Source organism: Gaeumannomyces tritici, assembly GCF_000145635.1.
Source record: "Gaeumannomyces tritici R3-111a-1 unplaced genomic scaffold supercont2.1, whole genome shotgun sequence".
NCBI lineage: Eukaryota > Fungi > Ascomycota > Sordariomycetes > Magnaporthales > Magnaporthaceae > Gaeumannomyces > Gaeumannomyces tritici.
The window spans coordinates 3,015,465-3,034,992 of record NW_008804545.1 but is presented as its reverse complement, the minus strand read 5'-3'; the positions used below and the strand labels follow the sequence as shown (position 1 = coordinate 3,034,992).

At 58.3% G+C, this 19,528-nt stretch overlaps 7 protein-coding genes across 7 annotated transcripts in view; 4 read left to right on the top strand and 3 right to left on the bottom strand.

The window, feature by feature from the left end:
• Positions 1–174: 174 nt before the first annotated feature.
• Positions 175–2,672, top strand: GGTG_00977 (fumarate reductase). The gene is made up of 4 exons (XM_009218732.1): positions 175–484; positions 557–625; positions 691–928; positions 1,015–2,672. The coding sequence occupies exons 1-4, from the start codon at positions 451–453 to the stop codon at positions 2,531–2,533; spliced, it is 1,860 nt and encodes a 619-aa protein (XP_009216996.1). The 5' UTR covers positions 175–450; the 3' UTR covers positions 2,534–2,672.
• Positions 2,673–4,164: 1,492 nt separating this feature from the next.
• GGTG_00976 (glucose transporter rco-3) lies at positions 4,165–6,896 on the top strand. Its single transcript, XM_009218731.1, has 3 exons — positions 4,165–4,554; positions 4,683–4,958; positions 5,068–6,896. The coding sequence occupies exons 1-3, from the start codon at positions 4,439–4,441 to the stop codon at positions 6,356–6,358; spliced, it is 1,683 nt and encodes a 560-aa protein (XP_009216995.1). The 5' UTR covers positions 4,165–4,438; the 3' UTR covers positions 6,359–6,896.
• Positions 6,897–7,343: 447 nt separating this feature from the next.
• On the bottom strand, positions 7,344–11,646 carry GGTG_00975 (alanyl-tRNA synthetase). The gene is made up of 5 exons (XM_009218730.1): positions 10,736–11,646; positions 10,507–10,652; positions 10,423–10,449; positions 7,880–10,327; positions 7,344–7,744 (listed from the first exon to the last, which is right to left on the bottom strand). Exons 1-5 carry the CDS (start codon positions 11,184–11,186, stop codon positions 7,559–7,561), a joined length of 3,258 nt encoding a protein of 1,085 aa, XP_009216994.1. The 5' UTR covers positions 11,187–11,646; the 3' UTR covers positions 7,344–7,558.
• Positions 11,647–11,782: 136 nt separating this feature from the next.
• GGTG_00974 (hypothetical protein) lies at positions 11,783–12,942 on the top strand. Its single transcript, XM_009218729.1, has 2 exons — positions 11,783–12,051; positions 12,127–12,942. The coding sequence occupies exons 1-2, from the start codon at positions 11,928–11,930 to the stop codon at positions 12,765–12,767; spliced, it is 765 nt and encodes a 254-aa protein (XP_009216993.1). The 5' UTR covers positions 11,783–11,927; the 3' UTR covers positions 12,768–12,942.
• GGTG_00973 (hypothetical protein) lies at positions 12,731–13,992 on the bottom strand. The gene is made up of 2 exons (XM_009218728.1): positions 13,690–13,992; positions 12,731–13,594 (listed from the first exon to the last, which is right to left on the bottom strand). Exons 1-2 carry the CDS (start codon positions 13,798–13,800, stop codon positions 13,145–13,147), a joined length of 561 nt encoding a protein of 186 aa, XP_009216992.1. The 5' UTR covers positions 13,801–13,992; the 3' UTR covers positions 12,731–13,144.
• Positions 13,993–15,008: 1,016 nt separating this feature from the next.
• GGTG_00972 (ubiquitin-protein ligase Sel1/Ubx2) lies at positions 15,009–18,150 on the bottom strand. The gene is made up of 4 exons (XM_009218727.1): positions 17,919–18,150; positions 17,677–17,826; positions 15,675–17,612; positions 15,009–15,567 (listed from the first exon to the last, which is right to left on the bottom strand). The coding sequence occupies exons 1-4, from the start codon at positions 17,944–17,946 to the stop codon at positions 15,194–15,196; spliced, it is 2,490 nt and encodes an 829-aa protein (XP_009216991.1). The 5' UTR covers positions 17,947–18,150; the 3' UTR covers positions 15,009–15,193.
• A 147-nt stretch (positions 18,151–18,297) lies between these two features.
• Positions 18,298–19,528, top strand: part of GGTG_00971 (hypothetical protein) — a 2,266-nt gene continuing 1,035 nt past the window's right edge. The window contains exons 1-4 of the mRNA XM_009218726.1: positions 18,298–18,759; positions 18,816–18,918; positions 18,982–19,048; positions 19,176–19,525. Of these exons, the coding sequence (XP_009216990.1) occupies positions 18,444–18,759; positions 18,816–18,918; positions 18,982–19,048; positions 19,176–19,525 (836 nt within the window). The 5' untranslated portion in view covers positions 18,298–18,443. The remainder of the gene's footprint in view (positions 18,760–18,815; positions 18,919–18,981; positions 19,049–19,175; positions 19,526–19,528) is intronic.

The window sequence follows — 19,528 nt, the reverse complement described above, 5'->3', positions numbered from 1 at the left end:
GGAATAGCTAGCGTGCTTGCACGTGTCTCCCAGTGGTTGCGGATGACTGGATTCCACATACGGGGTAAGCGGAACGTCGCACCGTCGCATGCGTACCCCACAGTCCCCAAGTGGAGGCCGTGGGCTGGGTCGGCACGTTGACGGGACCTCGGCTCACCAGACACCGGCACGAATCAGAAGCACAGGAAACTGGCTTAGGTGAGGTGCTGCTGCGGCGGCTGCTCGGCATCGATCATATGTCAAAAAGATCCGAAACCTCCCCCAAAAAGCAACCATTCCTCGTCTCCCCCATTCGTCCTTCCATCTTCTTTGTCCAGTTCCATCCATCACTTTGCTTGCTGCAGTAGTCCTTCCTGTCCGGGTACGGAAGCACCACTCGAAGCATCGTCAAACGTCACTGTTCCTTAAACCAACCTCCCTACGGCCACGCGCAGCATTCGCTCCAATACAATGACGCCCAGTGTGATCGTGGTTGGCGGCGGCTGTAAGTCCGGACCACCGCCCGCAATTTTGTTCTGGGGGTACTCGCGGGATCCGAACTGACCCATCACTATAGTGTCGGGCCTGAGTGCTGCGCATACCATCTATCTGGCTGGAGGCAATGTTGTCGTGCTCGACAAGCAAGGTACGTTCGAATCGCCGGCGCGTCGATTGCTTTACCTTCTCGTCTAACTTGGTCACCTCGCGTAGGATTCTTCGGCGGCAACTCGACGAAAGCAACGTCGGGGATTAACGGCGCCCTGACGAGGACGCAGGTTGAGCACGGCATCCAAGACAGCGTCAAGCAGTTTTACGAGGACACCCTCAAGTCTGCCCGCGACAAGGCACGGCCCGACCTGATCAAGGTCCTGACCTACAAGTCGGCTGCCGCCGTCGAGTGGCTCCAAGATGTCTTCAACCTGGACCTGACGCTGGTTTCGCGCCTTGGGTATGTCTTCCCTCCTCACTCTCCGTTTCCATTTACTGCTTTGCCCGAGTCGGCTGAGTGCAATTAACTAACGGGTGTTTCCGCAGTGGTCACTCTCACCCCCGAACCCACCGTGGTCACGACGCCAAGTTTCCCGGCATGGCCATCACGTATGCACTTATGCAAAGGCTTGAGGACCTGGCCGAGACGGAGCCGGAGAGGGTACAGATCATCAAGAAGGCGAGGGTTACCAGCCTGAACAAGGAGGACAACAAGGTCACAGGAGTCACGTACGAGTACAATGGCGAATCTCAGGTCCTCGAGGGCCCCGTCGTACTGGCTACTGGCGGATATGCTGCCGACTTCAGTGACACGTCGCTGCTGAAGCAGCACAGGCCTGACACCTTCGGGCTTGCCACGACCAACGGCTCGCACGCCACTGGCGACGGCCAGAAGATGGTTATGGCCATCGGCGGCAACGGCATCGATATGGACAAGGTCCAAGTCCATCCCACGGGTCTGGTGGACCCCAAGGACCCTGGGTCCAAGTGGAAGTTCCTTGCTGCCGAGGCCCTGCGTGGCGAAGGTGGCCTCCTGCTCAACTCGGATGGTGACCGGTTCTGCGACGAGCTCGGCCATCGCGACTACGTGTCCGGCATGATGTGGAAGGAGAAGGAGAAGAACAAATTCCCGATCCGCCTCGTGCTCAACTCCAAGGCCTCGAACACGCTTGACTTCCACACCAGGCACTACTCGGGCCGCGGCCTGATGAAGAAGATGACGGGCAAGGAGCTTGCCAATGAAATTGGCTGCACCCCTGAGCACCTCCAGAAGACGTTCCAAACGTACAACGCCATCGCCGAGGGCAAGCAAAAGGATCCTTGGGGCAAGAAGTTCTTCCACAACATGCCCCTTGACGTCAACGACGACTTCCACGTCTCGCTGATGGAGCCGGTGCTCCACTTCACCATGGGCGGCGTCGAGATCAACGACAAGGCTGAGGTGCTCAACGGCGAGAAGAAGCCCATCGAGGGTCTGTACGCTTGTGGTGAGCTCGCGGGGGGCGTCCACGGTGCCAACCGCCTGGGCGGTTCGTCGCTCCTGGGATGTGTCGTGTACGGACGCGTTGCTGGAGACACAGCCAGTAACTACCTCTTCCGCCAGGCCCTCAAGGGTACCACGGGCGCCGCGCAGCGTCTGGGCCAGATTTCACTGCATATCGACCCGTCTCAACCCGGCAGGCTGTCGGTGGAGTGGACTGGTGGGGCCGCAGCATCGGCCTCGCAACCCCAGGCTTCCCAGGCTGGCGGCGCGGCGCCCAAGGCCGAGCCGGCCAAGCCTAACGATCCCAAGTCCTTCACGATCCCCGAGAAGGAGTTCACGATGGAAGAGGTGGCCAAGCACAACACGAAGGAAGACCTGTGGGTCGTCGTCAAGGGTGTGGTCATGGACCTGAGCAACTGGCTCGAGGAGCACCCGGGTGGCCCTCAGGCCATTATGAACTTTATGGGGCGAGACGCAACTGAGGAATTCGAGATGCTGCACGATGATGAGGTTATTCCCAAGTATGCCCCTGCCCAGGTTATTGGTAGGGTCAAGGGTGTCAAGCCAAGCCTGGAGCTATAATTTTGTTGGCGAGCCTGAGTGTCCTGCTTCGGAATCTGTCTAGGGTTGTTTGCCGACTGTATCAATATATGTCATATTTTTGGCCCCTTGCGCGCATCCTAGTCATCAAGTAGTCTTTGCCATGTGTATTTCTCTTTGTGTTGGTAACTTCCATCATGTGTTCCATTTCGCAGCTCGCTCGGCCACAGCTTTTGTGTTTGAGCTGAGCTCACCTTGGCACGCGTTGCCCGTAGCCAATCTTGGCGCTTGCTGCCCTCTTCCGGCGACATTTCACGAGTTAGGTTTCGAGCTGAAGCCTCAGCACTACCTAGGTATTCCCACAGGCATCACGAGCAACCAAGCTAGAGAATATATTTGCCAAGGACAACTAGGCAGCCATACGTCGCTAACGGTCAGTCCCTCGACATAATTGCTTATCCTTCGGATAGGAATACGCACAGAACCACACGCAGAGCGGATCTCTTTTCTCCCTGTCAGATTGCACATTCTGTGTGTGGCCTTTGTCCCGCATCATTGTGGTATGGTTGCTGTATCTTTTTCTGCATTTTCTGCGTGTGTGGAAATTCTCTCTAGTTTGGTGTCGGTGGGATGATGGTATTCATCATCTTTAGGCAAACCTGCCTGCTGCATCTTCTTCAATTTTATCTGCCAATGTTCCCCTTCCCAACCCCCCTGGACATTGCATCCCCGTCTTCCCCGCTCTCCTCCCCTTGTCCAATACGGTCTCGTGGTGGCGGCTTGGTGCTACCCTCTGTCTTTCTACTTTCTTTTATTTTTCAGCTGGCCACCATCCATCCCTACCGTACAATGGGCTAATTTCGCGCTAGGCATGCCCGAAAACATTCTGTGAGAGGTTTTCTTGTTCCATCTCCTTAGTCTCTCGTCTTTCTTGTGAAAATCGTGGCTTCACCTAGAAAAAGTGGTCCTTACGCCAGCAGTTACAGAGGAAACCAAAGCTTGAATGAGTGGCATGCTGTCGGCAATTGATAACTTCTTGCTCTCGTGGGGAGAAGATAAATGCTCCACAGCCGCACTGTCGCGAATCGACCCAATCAAAGACGCTTGACTTAGGTCTTGGGACCGAGCCTGGCCGGGTCTGGGGCTGGTCGAGATATTGCTGACGGGCTTGTCTGTCCATCAGCCCAACCCGCCGCGACTCGAGGGAGTGCCGTCGCTTCTTTGGCTTGGGCTGGCATGCACAGATATGGCATATCCGCACCAAATCAGACCAAATAGGCATTCAATCAGGTGCTTGGCATCTCGCTTGGGAGACTTTCCATGTGAACACAAATGGCGCTGGGAGGTAAATGTAATTGTTCCTTGTTCTCTCGATCATGGCCCAAAGCCCTCGTTCCGCCCGTTCGCCGGCCCTCGCTTCCCCTCGTCCGCGGCAGGCGGATAAAACATCTTCTGGGAGGAATCACTAGCGCGAGGGCTGGCTGTCTTAGGGCGCCAATGTCCAGACGGCGAGTCCAAGTACGGCTGTGTGGCTTGCCTCCCAAGAATGGAATGGCGCTTGGCTGTCAGTGTGGATCGGGGGCCAATGGGGCTGCGCGGCTTGTCTTGAGAAGGGGCTGCTGATCTTCCCAGTCGCCCGCACCCATTTTCGTTCCCCTTCTCTCGCTGTTCTCCACTTCTTTACCCACCCCCAGGAAAAGCAGAGCGAGAGAGCGTGTGACGGCCAGGACACCACTGCGAGGGCGACGGCAACCAACCGCCTCGCCTGGTCTGCCGAACAACCCCTCGGGCCCGTCCCCTCAAATGCGACGGCGGCGACGACGACAAAGACGACGACCTCCGCCACTCGATCCTCTCGAGCCCCAGCCCGCGCCCTCTCGCCACCCTAACCCGAGGAGACCCGGTCCGGCCCCGGTTCTGCCGTGACGGTCGCTCCCCCTCCTCACTATGGCGATCGCCATGGGCTGGCGCAAGCCGTCCAACGTCGCCGGGAGCTCGGCTCCCGCCATAATGGTTGGCTTCTTCGTTGCCACCGGCGGCCTGCTCTTTGGCTACGACACTGGGTGCGTTGCTTTTCTTTCCGTTCTCTTTTCTGTCCCGTCGCGGGCAGGTCTGAATGTTCTGCTGGATGCTGGCTAACACGAGGCGCTGCAACACCGGATGGGGCCCATCGCGTCGCCGTTTTCCCCAGAACAATTAATGGTATTCTTGCCATGCCCTCTTTCCGACACCAGTTCTCGACCGGCTATACCGACCCGATCGACGGAAAGCCGAGCCTGTCCCCAAGTGAATCGTCACTGGTCGTTGCCATTCTCAGCGCCGGCACCTTCGTCGGTGCCCTGATCTCGGCCCCCCTGGGAGACCTCCTCGGCCGCAAGAAGGCCCTCAATCTGGCTATCGGTGTCTTTTGCTTCGGTGTCATCTTCCAGGTCTGCTCAGCCGACATCCCAATGCTTATGGTCGGAAGGTATGTCGAGCCCGTGCCCACGACGCCTGTGCGGCCTGCACCCCCATAGGGTAGGAAGGCCGTCCCAACAGCCCCGCTAACCTGGCCATCGTAATGGCGCAACCCGCAGGCTGTTTGCTGGAATCGGTGTGGGATGCGTATCCGTACTCGTCCCGCTGTATCAGTCGGAAATGGCGCCAAAATGGATCCGCGGAACCATGGTGTGCGCATACCAGCTATTCATCACGTGCGGGCTGCTGGCTGCATCGCTTGTCAATATTCTCACGTATCAGATGCCAAGCGCTGCCGCATACCGTATACCCCTGGGTGTGCAGCTTACGTGGGCCTGCGTGCTCTCGCTGGGCCTGCTCATCCTCCCCGAGACGCCGCGCTATCTCATCAAGCGCGGCAAACATGAGGCGGCTGCGCTGTCGCTCAGCCGCCTCCGCCGCCTCGACATCACTCACCCCGCTCTGATCGAGGAGCTGGCTGAGATCCAGGCGAACCATGAGTACGAGCTGGCCCTCGGCGCCGACACGTACAAGGATGTCTTTTTCGGCTCGCCACATCTGGGCCGGCGGATCCTGACCGGTTGCGGCCTACAGATGCTCCAACAGCTCACTGGTGTCAACTTCATCATGTACTACGGCACCACCTTCTTCAAGGGCGCCAACGTTTCGGACCCGTACCTCATCTCATGCATCATGAATATCGTCAATGTTGTCTCCACCATACCCGGCCTGTTGGTGGTCGAGTCGTGGGGCCGTCGCAAGCTTCTTATCATGGGCGCCGTCGGCATGTCCATCTGCCAACTCCTCATTGCTTCCTTCACCGCCGCCTCCAAGGGAACCATGGTCGTCGAGCAGAATCAGCTTCTTGTCATCGTCGTCGCCATATACATATTCTTCTTTGCCGCCTCGTGGGGCCCCGTCGTCTGGGTTGTCACGTCCGAAATATTCCCGCTCAAGGTCCGTGCCAAGTCCATGTCGGTGTCGACGGCGTCCAACTGGCTGCTCAACTTCGGTATCGCGTACGGCACACCATACATGGTTGGGTCGGGGGAAGGCTACGCCGACCTTGGCCCGCGCGTGTTCTTCGTCTGGGGCGCCTTCTGCATTGTCGCCATCTTCTTTGTGTACTTCATGGTGTACGAGACAAGCAAGATGAGCCTGGAGCAGATCGATGAGATGTACGAGCGTGTCCAGGCCGCCTGGAAGAGTCGCAACTTCGAGCCCAGCTGGAGTTTCCAACAGATGCGGGACCTTGGTTACTCGGACAGCGGCCTTCCGCCAGAAGACCAGCACAACCAACTCCACCACATCAGCACTTCCCAGTCCGACGCCGCCACCAGTCGGACAACAACTTCGGACACGGACAACAAAATGCTTCCAACAATGGGCAATATTGATTTGTCATATTGACCTCACTCCCCCCTCGTTTTACCTGTGTTTTTCTTCCTTTCCCTCCTATTGTCGGGCTTTTCATCAGTACTGCTTTTCTTTTTGGGATTTCCTTATTTATTCTAAAACCTGGCTCTCTTCCGATGCCCTTACCTAGCCCCTTATTCCTGAGCTCGTCTGAAGCTCCACTCTGCCCTCCATGGGTAATTTTGCTTTTTTCCCTGGGTATGCTTCCGGAACAACGAACAAGCCCATGTGCCCCCTTATAAGTTTTACTATGTCTCCTTCATCTTTGGTATTCTTTCTGTTTGGGGGACCTACTTCTTTCGCCCCTCTGTTTATTTTACACGGATATCAGCGTCGGAGTTTTATGATGAGTTGGAGTTGACTCGGTGGGTACTGGAAGTCTTCATATTGTGTAACCAGGGTGGTCTACTCACGGTCTCCGGAGAGCTTATAGCTGGCCATGCGTGCACTGACCCGTAAATACGACATCAAAGGCCAGAATTTGGATATACCCATCCAGGCTAGGGATAAACAGAACTAGATGATCCTCTGATCTCGTTGCTATTATCTCGGACTGTGCGACTGCCGGCGAATCTCTGCCCATTTGGAGGATGACCACATCTCTCCCAGGGGATATTCTATGATTTTTGACACTATCTACCGCGGGATTCGGAGACAACCACACGACGATTCGGTAGCATCCGCGGCAATATCGCTATACCCTACATGGCCTCATTGGCTAAAAGCATTGCGCGGGGTTGAGAGACACGACCGAATGGCTTCACTGTGCGGTATTAGTACTGGAAGGAATGTCACAATGAGCGCGACCAGGAGTAGGTGGCTTCCCGGCAAACCTGTAAAGACGGGCCAGTACCCTAATACCTACAACGCCCTAGATAGCCATGGTGACAGACGGGATGTGAGAATGTCGGGACTGCCTGCGCAGATGGCGCAACGAGGCAAAGCGAAAGCGTGTCAGAGAGGAGCAAGTGACAAGGAATCAAGTGATAAAAAGTTACATTCATCTACAATCATAGAAAGAGCTCAGCGTTCTCAAATATCGCCACACATCCCTTCCCCCAGCACCGACTGTCTATAAAAACAACGTAACTGTACCCTTCCCACAGACGCCACGTCCCATATCCGATTTCCTTGCCGCAGGCAGCGGCGCAAACAAACCTTCCAAGTTGCTGGGGCCTCAATGCTCTCGGCCGGCTAGATGGAAAGGTTCTTGAGCTTACCCGACAGGTACTTCTCAGCCTCCTTAACTGCATCCTGTAGCTTCTCAGGGGCGGTGCCCTGTCCCTGCCGTGTGGGCTCCTTGCCTCCGGATTTACCACCAATAACGCCGCACACGGCGCTGGCCCACTGCTCGGCGGTCACGCCCTTGGAAGAAAGGGCCTAGGAGAGTGGAGTAGAATTCGATCAGCCAGGAACACCAACAAATAACCAGAGATTCACCCAGAAGAGAAGAAACGAGGCAGCGGGGCAGGATGCGGGTAAAGTTTAGCAATGTGGGTGGCGGGGCAGACTTACGGTTCCAACATAGACGCCATGGACAACGGCGCCTTCATCGGCGCCGCCGCCGAAAACGTAGACAGACTTCTCCTTGTCCTTGGATTTGAAATGGTTGACGACATCTGCGAGTGCCTTGGAGTTGGCGGATATTGGAAGATGACCGACAAAGGTGTTGGAACCGGCGTTCTCCGGGTTCTTGAAGTAGGCAGCGACGGTGTCGAGAGCCTTCTTTGACTCGGCCTTTTGCCTCTTCTTGAGCTCTTCCGTCACGTCCTTCTGGGTCTTGCCGAAACGGGAGCGGAGCTCATCCTTTGTAAGGGTCGAGACGACGAGCTTGTCGAGATCTTGCTGGGTGCTCTTGATGGCAGCCTCCTTCTCGGGCCCCAGGGGCAGCTTCTCCAGCTCGGTGATGCGTTCCGAGAATTTGACGGCGTCGCGCTGGGCCTGGTGGGCAGCGTCTCCAGTGTAGGCGACGATGCGGCGAATTCCCTTGGCGATGCCGCTCTCCTCAACGATTATCATGTCCTTGATGACGCCCGTCTGCTCGACGTGGGTGCCACCACAGAACTCGACCGAGACCTTGCGCCACTCGGGGTTCTTGGGGTTCTCAAGCAGCATGTCAACCTCGATACCGACGGATACGACGCGCACGGGGTCCGGGTACGTCTCGCCGAACACGGCGCGGACGCCCTCAATCTGGCGAGCGAGATCCAGGGAGACTTCCTTGGCATACGTCTTGCAGTTCTGGCGGATGTAGGAGTTGGCAAGGTCCTCGATACGGCGGAGTTCAGGTAGGGTCACGGCGACCTTGTGGGAAAAGTCGAAGCGCAGCTTCTCCTCGTCCACCAGCGAGCCCTTTTGGTTGATCTCGTCGCCGAGGACCTCGCGCAGTGAATGATTAAGGATGTGGGTACCCGTGTGGTTGTTGCGGATCGGCAGCCGCCTCCGCTCGTCGTACTCGCACAGGACCGCGTCGCCAGCCGTGAGCTCGCCAAACTCGAGATAACCGTTGTGCAAAACGTAGCCGCCGTACTCCTGCACGTCCAGCACGTTGAACTCGGCCACGCCGTCGATAATAATGCGGCCCGTGTCGGCGACCTGACCTCCCGATTCGGCGTAGAAGTTGGTGCGGTCGAGCAGCAGGCCAAGCGGCGTCTTGGGCGGCAGTTCCTTGCTCGATTTGATGAAGTCTTTGCCCGTGAATAGTAGCATTACTTTGGCCGTAATTTCGTCCTTGGAGAACTTTAGCTCAGAGTCTGGGCGCGGCACCTTGAGCTCCTTCTCGAGCTCCGATATCCTGTGTACGTCAAGCTTGGCGAAGGTCTGCACCGCCTCCTTGATCGACTTGCTGGCCTCACGCGCCTTCTCCCTGGCCACCGAGACCTCGGCTTCGTCAATGGTGATTCCACGCTCCTCGGCCATCAGCTTGGTAAGGTCCTCGGGGAAGCCGAACGTGTCGTACAGCCGCCACACATCGGAGCCTGAAAGCTTGCTCTCGCCGGCCTTGATGGTCATGGCGGCGTACTTCTCGAACTGCTTCTCGCCGCGGTCGAGGGTTCGCGCAAAGGCCTCCTCCTCCTCGTCCAATATCTCCTGGATATCCTGCTGCTTCCTGACCAGCTCTGGGAACCCAGACCCCAGCTGCTCGACTAACGTGGGCAGAATTTGCGAGAAGAAGCCGCCGATCTCGGCGTTAAAGTACTTGCGCGCGTAGCGAACGCCACGGCGCAGGACGCGGCGCACGACATAGCCGCGGCCTTCGTTGTAGGGAACCGCGCCGTCGGCGATGGAGAAGGCCATGAGCCGGATGTGGTCAGCCACAACGCGGTAAGCCGTGTCGATCCCGTCAACGTCTTCCTTGCCATACTTGTCCGTGTACGAGCGCGCACCTGTCACCTCCTGTATCCTGGCGAACAGAGGGGCAAAGACATCGGTGCCATAGTTGGACGTCTTGTCCTGCAGCGCGGCGACCAGCCGCTCGAAGCCCATGCCCGTGTCGATGTGCTTGGCGGGCAGCGACTTGAGTGATCGGTCCTGCTGGCGATCGAACTGTATAAAGACGATGTTCCAGACCTCAACGACGAGCGGGTCGTCCTGGTTGACCAGATGCGCTGCGTTGCGGCCGCCGCCGATCTTGTCGTAATGTATCTCACTGCAGGGGCCACAGGGGCCCTGGTCACCCATCTCCCAGAAGTTGTCCTTCATATTGCCGGGTAGAATGTGGTCCTCTGGCACGCCGGCGGCGAGCCATAGGTTCTTGGCCTCGAGGTCAGGCTCGAGTCCGGCCGCGGGGTTGCCCTCGAAGTACGTCACGTATAGCCTGGTGGCATCGAGACCGTAGACCTTGGTAAGCAACTCCCAGGCCATTGCGATGGCCTCCTTCTTGAAGTAGTCGCCAAACGACCAATTTCCCAGCATCTCAAAGAAAGTATGGTGGTAGCTGTCCTTGCCGACATCGTCGAGATCCTAGCGAGGAGGCCGCCGTCAGATACACAAAGCCCTGACATTGTTACAGAGGGTTAAGGCACCTCAAAGTCGGCGGGGGAAGGGCAATCTCGTACATTATGTTTGCCGCCAGCACGGATGCACTGCAGGGGATTCGGTTAGCCTGAGCTTCCGATAGCGGATGATAAGCAGAAGCGTGCCTTTTGGGTATCGACGGCACGCTTGAGACTGGCCATGGGATCCGTCTTCCCGACTGTGCCCAGGAAGACGGGCTTGAATTGATTCATTCCCGCATTGGTGAAGAGCAAGGTGGGGTCGTTGTGAGGCACGACGGAGCCCGAAGGCACTGGAATCGTCCGAGGGGGCGCGCCAGGGGCTGTCAGCGGCGAGTCCTCTATCAGCCTCTCGGAGGTGCCTGTCTGGACATACCGACGGTGTGGCCCCTCTCCTGGAAGAAGTCGAGGAACGTGGTGCGGACCGCAGCCGCAGACCACTTGGGCTCGCCCATGATAGTGGTGGTGGCGGCGGCGGCAGGGGCCTCGGTCGGGGACAAGGCGGGGGTGGATGCGCGCAGGCGCAGGGAGCGGCGGCAGCTGGCGAGGGCAGGGACGCGGACGGGAATGGTTCTGGTTGCTGGATCGGCTGCTGGAGCGGCGGTTATCGGGGGTTGCCGGTGTCGCGGCGCGAGCGTGGGGAGACGTGACGACGAAGAAAGTGGAAAGCTCGAGTCGAGGGGCAGAAATAAATGTGCCCGCGCCGCTGGGGGTGGCAGCCGTCGCAAATGCGGGGGAGCTCCAAGTCGGCTCTGACTCAAAGGGCGGCCCAGGCCCAGCGCGGGCTGCTGCCAGCAGAGGCGACGGCTGTTCGCGGCAGACCTCATGCCGCGCAAAGCAATAGTCACAGAGCCAATTGAGCAATTGTGGCAGGGTGAAGCAGCCAGTCGAGCCTCGCACACAACGAAGGGATTCAACTGCGGACAACGGCCACGCCGCCTAATGCCCAATTGCCGCCCAGGGCAGCTGCTGGGTGACTCGATAAAACAATATGTGCGTTCCTTTCCGAGTTGATACCACGCCTCTTCTTACTCGACTCTCCTCTTGCTCTCTTGTTTCTCGTCCCTCCCGGCTTTCCTCCTGGCGTTGCATGCCGCAACCCTACTAACCCAGGAGTGTGCCTCCTTTTTCTGCTTAGCCGGTGCTTTCTGTGGGCGAGCGCATCGCGTCAAGTCAGAGTATATATAGAGAGCTAGGCCCAGTCGGTTGATCGGCGAGCGGATGTAAGCTAGCTTCCCCCATGAGAAAAGGGTGCCACAGATAAGTCGATTTTGTGCACAAGTCAACAGGAGGTCGCGCAGCAGACCGAGGGGAGGGCTCGCATCAGCTCAATGAAAAGGGACTTGCTACTGTGGAGCCTGATCCAGAATGTTCTTCAGGGTTCCTTGGACCGGGGCCGCCCGCTATTTGTTAAAGCGGCTCCCCCGCATCCGCACCGCACCGCCTGTCGCTCCAGCTCACCATTCGGCCAAACACACCTGAACCAAATCGTATGGGCTTGCTGTCTGGCCGCACGCTGTCCACATCCTATCTGCCTACCTACCTATTGCCGTGATCAAACTTACGACATGGAAGTTATGGATATCGCGCCTGCGCCTGCGCCTGCACTCTTCGCTGGGCACAAAAGAAAGGCCGAAACGCAAGAGGCACACAATGAGCGCCTGTCCAAGAGGCTCAGCCTTCTTAATATAGGTACGGGCCACCGTGACCAGGACCCCTAAACGGCTTGCGCAGCTGTTACTAACCCCTCGCTCCTGGCTCGCATAGAGAAGAACGGCCAGAAGCTGTATGTCCCAGTTGAGAACCCGGCTGTGCGGCTCCCGGCGTCGCCACTACGCCGCCTCGCCGCACGAACACCAACACTAGCATCCGCACCCTCGCCCACACCCACACCCTCCACATCGCCGATCTCGGACCCCGTGGTCGCAGCAGACTCTCGGCACCCTGTCGCCCCCGCGGCCCAGGACGCCATGATGCAGCTGGACGGCTCCAAGTACAAGGTTTACATCTACAACATTGACGACGAGCTCTCATCCGACAGCGAGCCCGACGAAGCCAGGCTGGTCTTCTTGCCCGACATCGAAAAGCACCTGCGCAAAAGCCGCGTGAGCATGATTCCTCCTGCCGTCCCCCCAAATCCCCACGGAGAGCTGGCCGGAAAGGAGCTCGTGCTGTACTCGGTCCCATCCTCGCTCTCGGTACCCCAGGAGCACGACAGCGTGCGCAAGGCTATCATCGATGCCCGCACACGGGCCCGCGCCCGCGCCCACCTCCAGAACGAGCCCTTATCGGCTCCAACGAGCCAGCCGTTGGCTATCCCCCCTCCGATGTTGTCCGTTGGGGAGAGGGTCCCTGCTACGCCGTTATATCTCAGCGGGGATGATTGCGACGCAATGGACATTGATTGAGTGCCCCCGCCGCCATCCCTCCTTCCCTCGTTTCGCCTTTGCGTCTCCGGTCTCGGGCCTCTCCTTCTTCTTCATGATCCTCGAAAGATACCCAAACATGAGCGTGTCATTTGTTTCAGGCAACGAAATAAATAATCTTATTGGCTACTTTGGGCCCCCCCGTATCGTATACCCGTGACGAAACCCCCTGCAGTAGTAATAATACCAATTAGGCACGAGGTGGTGAGCGTTCGACGCCCCCATCTAACCAAGCTGCGAGCCCGCCCCTTTTACGCCGTTCCAGTTCTCCCATGGAGCGCCGTCGCGGTTTCAGACGCTCCCGACCCAAACCCTCGCATAATCCATCGATCCAGAACTCCAGGGTTATTTCAGGCTCTTCAACGGCGGAACGGGTTGTTGCTCGAGCCGGTATGGTTGGCCATCACTGTCGGGGGCGGCACTTGGGGGCCTGCGATACCAGTCTCCTGTGGTGGCGGCGGCGGCGGCTGTGCCTGGGGCTGTTGGCTTGTCTGGGCCGGGTCGACCTTGGTGCCGCCCGGCGGGCCGTCGTATACGGGCGGACGCGAAGGGTCGTACACGGGCGGTGGCGGCATCGCATTCATGCCGTAGTAGTCGGGTCGGTACGTGGTGTAGCCCGCCGGCTGTGGGTAGGCGTATCTGGGGTCGACCCGGGCAAGCTGTGACCTGCTGACGAGCCATCTGTGGTAGGCTAGCGGAATCTGCCCTTTGCTCAGGCGCTTCTTTGCGTGCCAGTACCCTATTACGATGTACAGGGAGAAGGCGATGAAGATGCCGAGGAGGAGCGACCACTTGATGATGTAGCCCGTCTGCGCCGGCGTTGTGGGTTCACGTCAGCACCAGAGACACAGCTCAAGAAACCGCGACGGCGGAGAGGAAGCAGGAAAGCAGTGCGGGCACTCACGCGACTCCACCAAAAAGGTATAATCCTCCCATCCTCTTCCACCCAGCCCGGTGGCGGGGGGCCTGTAAAAACCGGGCGTGGCCCCGAGAAAGTCGGGGTTGCGTCCGACATTGCGCCGAGTGTAAGTAGGTAGGGTTGGTATGAAGAGGCTTTCCGACGTTCGCGGTCTGATCCGGGTCGTCAACAGGCCCTTGCTCGATTATTTGGTTGTATAGCTTGTCGAGCTTCGTGTGGCGGCGACGAGATTGCGTGAGGGATGCCAGCCGGTATTGTTTATCTTCTTCTTCTTCTTCTTCTTCTTCTTCGTCCACAGGCGCTGTGTGTTCCCTGGATCACAGTAGCCGAGCAGCCTCGAATAGGGTTGGGTGGCTGGATGTAAAAACGGGTAGGGGATACTACAGATATGGATGCCAAGAGATCTTGGTCGCTGTTGGGGGCAAGGTTGGGCAGGATGGGAGCCGGAAATAGCAAAGCAGACGGTGGCGTTTTGACTCGACGTCTCCCCAGCCGGTGGAGGGATGCTGTTTCCTAAATGAAGAGCATTGAGGAACCGGGGATGGAAGGTGAAGGTGTTCAAAGGGCGGCCCGAGTTCCAGTCTTTCCTCTCCTTCTTTTTTCCCCTGCCTCGCCAAACCGTCACGTTCGGGATCAGGGGAGCCTCCAACAATAATCTGCGACCACGGGTCGGCATCACCGTCACAATGGAGGCATTACGTACGCCCGCTTTAGGACCGCCTCCGTGTGTGAAGCCCTGCGTCCAATCGCACTACCGCGTCGAGACGGACGGGGTCTGCTGTTGGGGGGCGCGGCCATGTTTCAACAGTGCCTGTTGTGTGTGTAGCAGGCGTTTCATCCGATGCTATACTGGGGGCTCCCGGTGGGGTTCCCTGCATCGGGCAATGCGGCGCAAAGAATAAGCATCGCTCTCGGAAAGCTTCATGAAAAAAACGTCGAGCTTACCTCAGTGGCCCGAGGCCTCCCAGCACGTGGTATCATGCCTGAACGGCTGCCGCTTTCCAATCGCTGGCCTGAGTTTACAGCGCACGTGGATTCATGGCACAGCCAGGTTGTGCTGTGACTCGGCCTTTCCCGCCAACTTTCGACCTCGATGGGCGTCCTTGCGGATCTGTTGGGTGGGGAACTGTTTTGCGGCCCTTCGGTCGTCACAATCCGTCATCGCTGTCTGGGCCAAGCTTGAATGGGACAGGCGGAGCACTTTATTGAGCCTGCACGCATGATCCGATGGGGCTGTCTGTGCAGCTTGTTTGTGTGCTGTACTCGGGCAGAAAGGAAGGGCGGACTAAGCTCATGCTGTATGTACGTGGTACGTACAGACAGTATGCTTCTAGTGTACTGCATGCGCAGGATGTAGCAATTGTTGGACTTGGTTCGCACTTTGGATCACCACCAGGCTCCTAATGACCTCCTGATCAGATATCTAACTGCACGCCATGCTTTTAGCTTTCGTATTCCGTCATATATACATACTCCTTACTGCTCAACGCTAATGCCCAATCCCGCCGGCAACCCACTGTTGAAACTCTGGTTGGTCAACCGGCGGGAATGCGCCCCTGTCCCCGGGCGCTGCTGGACCGCCAGCCTGGCCCGGAGCCCCCGCTTGCGCCCGCATAGCATTCTCCTCGCGGTGTGCCTGCTGCCGCTGTTGCCTGTAGTACACTAGGAATGCTAGTGCTGCCGCAAGCCCAAGAATGATGAGCGTCTCGGCCAGTCCCTCTTCTAGCTCCTCAGGCAGCGGAGAGTCGGCTCCCGGCATCGTTTGGTCGTAGTTGTCGTCCAGCTGCCCTTCGTCGTAAATGAATCGGTCCTCTTGGAGGAAGTTTGCTATCCATTCGCCCAGTGACCAATCCTTGGCTGGAGCTTTAGCGCAAAAGGGAGAGAGGTATGTGAGCCGATGTCCAGATAAAGAGTCGCGCCGCCGCCTCCAGCGTATGCTGAATATCACAGCCCATTTGTTTTCTGCTTACCAGGATCGTCTTGGATCGAATTGATTCGGCCGTTCGTCAGCGTATTCCACGCGCTTTTCACACGGAGCTTGAGGAGAGCAAGCGTGACGGGCAAGTATGCTTCATCATTCGTCATGAGTGCTTCGTCGTAGTACCGCTTGGCAAGGTGATAGTCCTGGTCAAGCCCGACCCCGTATTCGTGCATCCAGCCCAGATTGTACAGCGCCTGGGCGCTCTGGTGGTAATCCGCCGCACCAGTGTAGCACTGGACGGCCTTGTCAACGTCTGCTTCGGCCCCAACACCATCCAGGTAGTAGTCGCCCATTTTTACTAGGGAGTCGATATTGCCCTGCCGGGATGACCTCGTCCAGTAGATCAGTCCGAGCGACGGGTTCCTGAGAAGGCTCGGTCGTGGCGTCCGCCTGGTCAACCAGATCGGGAGTGGCAGACGGGAGGTCTGCTCATCAAGCAGGTAGGCCACGTTGCTCTGCGCCCGCTCGTATCCCTGCTCGGCGACACCTAGGTACTGCAGGAACGCAGTCTCGAGCTCCCCGTCGTCGTGGGCCTGATTAGCCTCGGCCCATGAAGAAACCAGAGGCTCGGCCTTCTCGGCCACACTGCGATAGTACGAGAGGGCGTGACTGCAGCTCCTATCCCTACCCACGCCGTGCGAGATCATCTCGGCCAAGTAGTAGTGCGCCTCGATGTTTCCGTACTTGGCCGCCTGTTCGAAGCAGTCGTTGGCTGCGCGCAGGTCTTCAGGTCCGCCCTGGTCCAGATAGAGAGACCCCAGCTTGACGTTTGCCGGGGCGTAGTCCTGGGCAGCGGCCGCCTTGAACAGCTCCGTGGCCCTACCCATGTTCCGCGAGACGCCGTGGCCACCCATCAGCAGCAGGCCTAGGCCGTACTGCGACTGGGCGTCTCCCTGAGCAATGCCACGGTTGTACCAGTCGCGGGCCCGCTCCATATTCTGATCGACTCCTTCGCCCCTCATATACATTCTCCCCAGGTAGCCGGCCGCCTTGCCCGCGACCCTATCGAGCTGGGGCGCGGCGTTCTCGACAGCGCGGCCGTCCTTCCAGAACTTGGCGACGACCTTGAGGAAGTACTTGCGGGCTGCCTTGAAGTCCCGGTCCAGCCCGCGCTGACCGTCGTAGTATATGCGCCCCAGATTGAAGGACGCCCGAAAGTCGCCCTTGTGAACCAGGACGTCTAGGTATTCAATGACGTCGGCGATGGATGCATATCGGTCGAAGCTGGCGTGGGTGTGGGCGGCATTAATGCCCGAGCTGGAGACACTTGCACCCTCGCCATAGACGCCGCCGAACCCGTCGGCGATGCGGTGCGACTCGGAAGCCCAGCCCATACCACCGGGCGGACCGGACCTGTACCACTCGATGGCCTTGTCGGCGACCAGCTTGTAGTACTTGCACGCCTCCTCACACTTCTTGGCGGTCCCGATGCCGGCCGCGTGCCTCACGGCAACCGTCATCTGCGCGCGCGTGTGACCGCGGAGGGCTGCAAAGGTGTAGTAGAGCAGGGCCTTGGCCTGGTCACGCTCGGCAACGCCGCCAACGCCTGTCGAGTGCATCAGGCCGAGCATGTACATGGCCGAGCTGTTGCCGTTGAGTGCGGCCAGGATCTGGTAGTTGCTGTAGGCAGCAGAGAAGTCCCTTGGGAGAGAGAAGTTGCCATAGAATTTCATCTCGGCGAGCAGATAGAGCGCGTCCGAGTTGTTCTTCTGGGCAGCCCCCTCGAGGAGGCGAACAGCATCCGACAGCGGGCCGTTCGGCTGCCTAGGGTGGCCTGACGGTGGGCCGGTGAGGTGGAAGCTCGGTAGCACTTTTAGGAGCTGCTGTGCGGCGGCGGCGACCATGCCGGGGCGTTTGCGCCGTCGGCGGTGTGCGGGGAGCTGCAGCTGGTGGAGCTCCTTGAGAGCAGCATCGACGAGATCGGCGCCTTGCAGAGAGGCCGGTTAGAGGGTTTTGCGCGCGACCTAGACAATAGGGAGGGGTTTGCTCACCAGGTTCCCTCGAGCCGAGCGGGTCCGAGCCCGGGGCACCGCCGCCGGGAGCGACGCCGGCCAACACCTCGGTCTGTGGGGCGCCGTCATCATGGGCGCGGGCCTGGGCGGCGGTGGCACCGGAAGCCCATGCTATGCCCTGGGAGAACACTACAGTAGGCAGCAGTTAGAGCGGGGAGACCTTATCTGGGATGTGGACGGGGTGCGTATGGCGTCGCCTATGTGCTTGTTATGTTACGTACGCAACAGCCATACAACGGCGCGGCCCATGGCCAAGCAGTCGAACCGGGTAAGGAGCTAGAATTACGAGCAGGAGAGAAGGATCCTAGACGCGCAGACAATATGTTGTGTCCAGGGGCATCGCAGTCGTCGCACTCGCCATGGCAGAGCGGATCAATCGGGGACTGCGGCGGGCAGGATGATACGGCGTCGTGGAGAAGTGCAATGACGGCAAGCAATGACCGCGGCGCGCTATCTAACAAGCTGTCCAGAACTCGAGAATGACGAGACAGCCCACATGCATGGGCTCGGCAATCGACCCCTGGGTGTGGGTCTAGCAAGGCATGGTTGCGGCAGGTACGTGTGCCTGTGAGGGGCATTTCCACTCGCCACGGACGGGCAAAAGAAAAGAACGAACCACAGCCGGGACGTGTCTGAATGGGAAAATCCTCTGGTTATGAAAGTAACAGGAAAATAGGAGCACCGAAAGCCAGATTGTTGACACCACCGCGTATCCAAAGTGGCATTGTTCCCGTTTCTACGCGACAATGTATCTGCTCTCCAACCTAGACGTATTCCAATTCCCGGCCTCGGCTGGAGAGCCAGTCTACGTCCTCGACTTGCACACAATACTATCTGGTCTGACGGCAATTTCTTCCGACCAAAGCCTGAGCCTGTTCGACCTGTCTTCCCTGAGCAAGGGCCCTGTTCGCTCCTTCAAGACCTCACACGGCAACCTAACTGTTGCCCGACCTTTTGACCTTTCTCAGTCGGCCGTCTGCACAGCTGGGTCTGATGGGTCCGTAGCCATATGGGACCTGAGGGCAGCTGGTGTCAACCCCGCCCAAGCCACCAGACAGATAGGTACGTGTGCTGCCGACTAGATTTTGATGGGCTCGGTTGCTGATCTTAGCTCGAAGGCTCCGTCCATGCAAGCATCGCATCACTGGCCTGCGCCCCGGGAGTAAACGTAGTGTGCGCCGGAACAGAGCACGTCGATAATCAGGCATCACTGGTATTCTGGTAGGTTGATGTCACAAATCGCAGTGTGTCCACCATTTACCCCTCTCCCAGCTGACGGAACAGGGACGTTCGTCGTGCATCAGAACCGGTGATCCAGTACAACGAGGTGCACAGTGACGATATAACCGAGGTGAGTAAGGCACAGCATCAATATGGTCCAGAAAAAGCAAGCAGAGCCAGGACACAAAGCCCCGGGACCTCGGTAGACTTCATGGCCGCCCTGGAAGTGACTAAACATGACCGGGAGTGTGATCCAGTTGAATTTTCATCCGACCGACACCAACCTGCTTCTCTCGGGCTCGACGGACGGCCTCGTAAATGTCTATGATTTGAAAATTACGGACGAGGACGAGGTGGTCATACAGACCTTCAACCACGACGCATCGATCCACCACTCGGGTTTCCTGAACCAGAGCGAGCTGTTCGCGCTGTCTCACGATGAGAAGTTTGCCCTTTATGACCTGGCAGAGGAGCAAGAAAAGGGGTCTGCAACAGCCAACTTCGGCGACACGAGAGAGACTCTTGGCTGCCAGTACATTGCCAATGTTCTCCCCAAGTCAGTAGCGGATGGTCCAGCAGCGGCCGTGATCGGTGCTGGAACCCTTGAGTG

What these genes read in the sequence shown, in the direction of transcription:
- GGTG_00975 (XM_009218730.1), bottom strand. Translation starts at nt 11,186, where the DNA reads ATGAGGTCTGCCGCGAACAGCCGTCGCCTCTGCTGGCAGCAGCCCGCG. An exon ending in GTGCTGGCGGCAAACATAAT is followed by an intron (nt 10,328 to 10,422) that starts GTACGAGATTGC and finishes CCTCCTCGCTAG; the next exon opens with GATCTCGACGATGTCGGCAA. An exon ending in ATGGCGTCTATGTTGGAACC is followed by an intron (nt 7,745 to 7,879) that starts GTAAGTCTGCCC and finishes CCACTCTCCTAG; the next exon opens with GCCCTTTCTTCCAAGGGCGT.
- GGTG_00973 (XM_009218728.1), bottom strand. Translation starts at nt 13,800, where the DNA reads ATGTCGGACGCAACCCCGACTTTCTCGGGGCCACGCCCGGTTTTTACA. An exon ending in TACCTTTTTGGTGGAGTCGC is followed by an intron (nt 13,595 to 13,689) that starts GTGAGTGCCCGC and finishes ACGCCGGCGCAG; the next exon opens with ACGGGCTACATCATCAAGTG.
- GGTG_00976 (XM_009218731.1), top strand. Translation starts at nt 4,439, where the DNA reads ATGGCGATCGCCATGGGCTGGCGCAAGCCGTCCAACGTCGCCGGGAGC. An exon ending in CTCTTTGGCTACGACACTGG is followed by an intron (nt 4,555 to 4,682) that starts GTGCGTTGCTTT and finishes CGTTTTCCCCAG; the next exon opens with AACAATTAATGGTATTCTTG. An exon ending in CCAATGCTTATGGTCGGAAG is followed by an intron (nt 4,959 to 5,067) that starts GTATGTCGAGCC and finishes CGCAACCCGCAG; the next exon opens with GCTGTTTGCTGGAATCGGTG.
- GGTG_00972 (XM_009218727.1), bottom strand. Translation starts at nt 17,946, where the DNA reads ATGGGCCGCGCCGTTGTATGGCTGTTGC. An exon ending in CGCCGTTGTATGGCTGTTGC is followed by an intron (nt 17,827 to 17,918) that starts GTACGTAACATA and finishes TGCCTACTGTAG; the next exon opens with TGTTCTCCCAGGGCATAGCA. An exon ending in TTCGATCCAAGACGATCCTG is followed by an intron (nt 15,568 to 15,674) that starts GTAAGCAGAAAA and finishes TTTGCGCTAAAG; the next exon opens with CTCCAGCCAAGGATTGGTCA.
- GGTG_00974 (XM_009218729.1), top strand. Translation starts at nt 11,928, where the DNA reads ATGGAAGTTATGGATATCGCGCCTGCGCCTGCGCCTGCACTCTTCGCT. An exon ending in GCTCAGCCTTCTTAATATAG is followed by an intron (nt 12,052 to 12,126) that starts GTACGGGCCACC and finishes TGGCTCGCATAG; the next exon opens with AGAAGAACGGCCAGAAGCTG.
- GGTG_00977 (XM_009218732.1), top strand. Translation starts at nt 451, where the DNA reads ATGACGCCCAGTGTGATCGTGGTTGGCGGCGGCT. An exon ending in GATCGTGGTTGGCGGCGGCT is followed by an intron (nt 485 to 556) that starts GTAAGTCCGGAC and finishes CCATCACTATAG; the next exon opens with TGTCGGGCCTGAGTGCTGCG. An exon ending in TGTCGTGCTCGACAAGCAAG is followed by an intron (nt 626 to 690) that starts GTACGTTCGAAT and finishes CACCTCGCGTAG; the next exon opens with GATTCTTCGGCGGCAACTCG.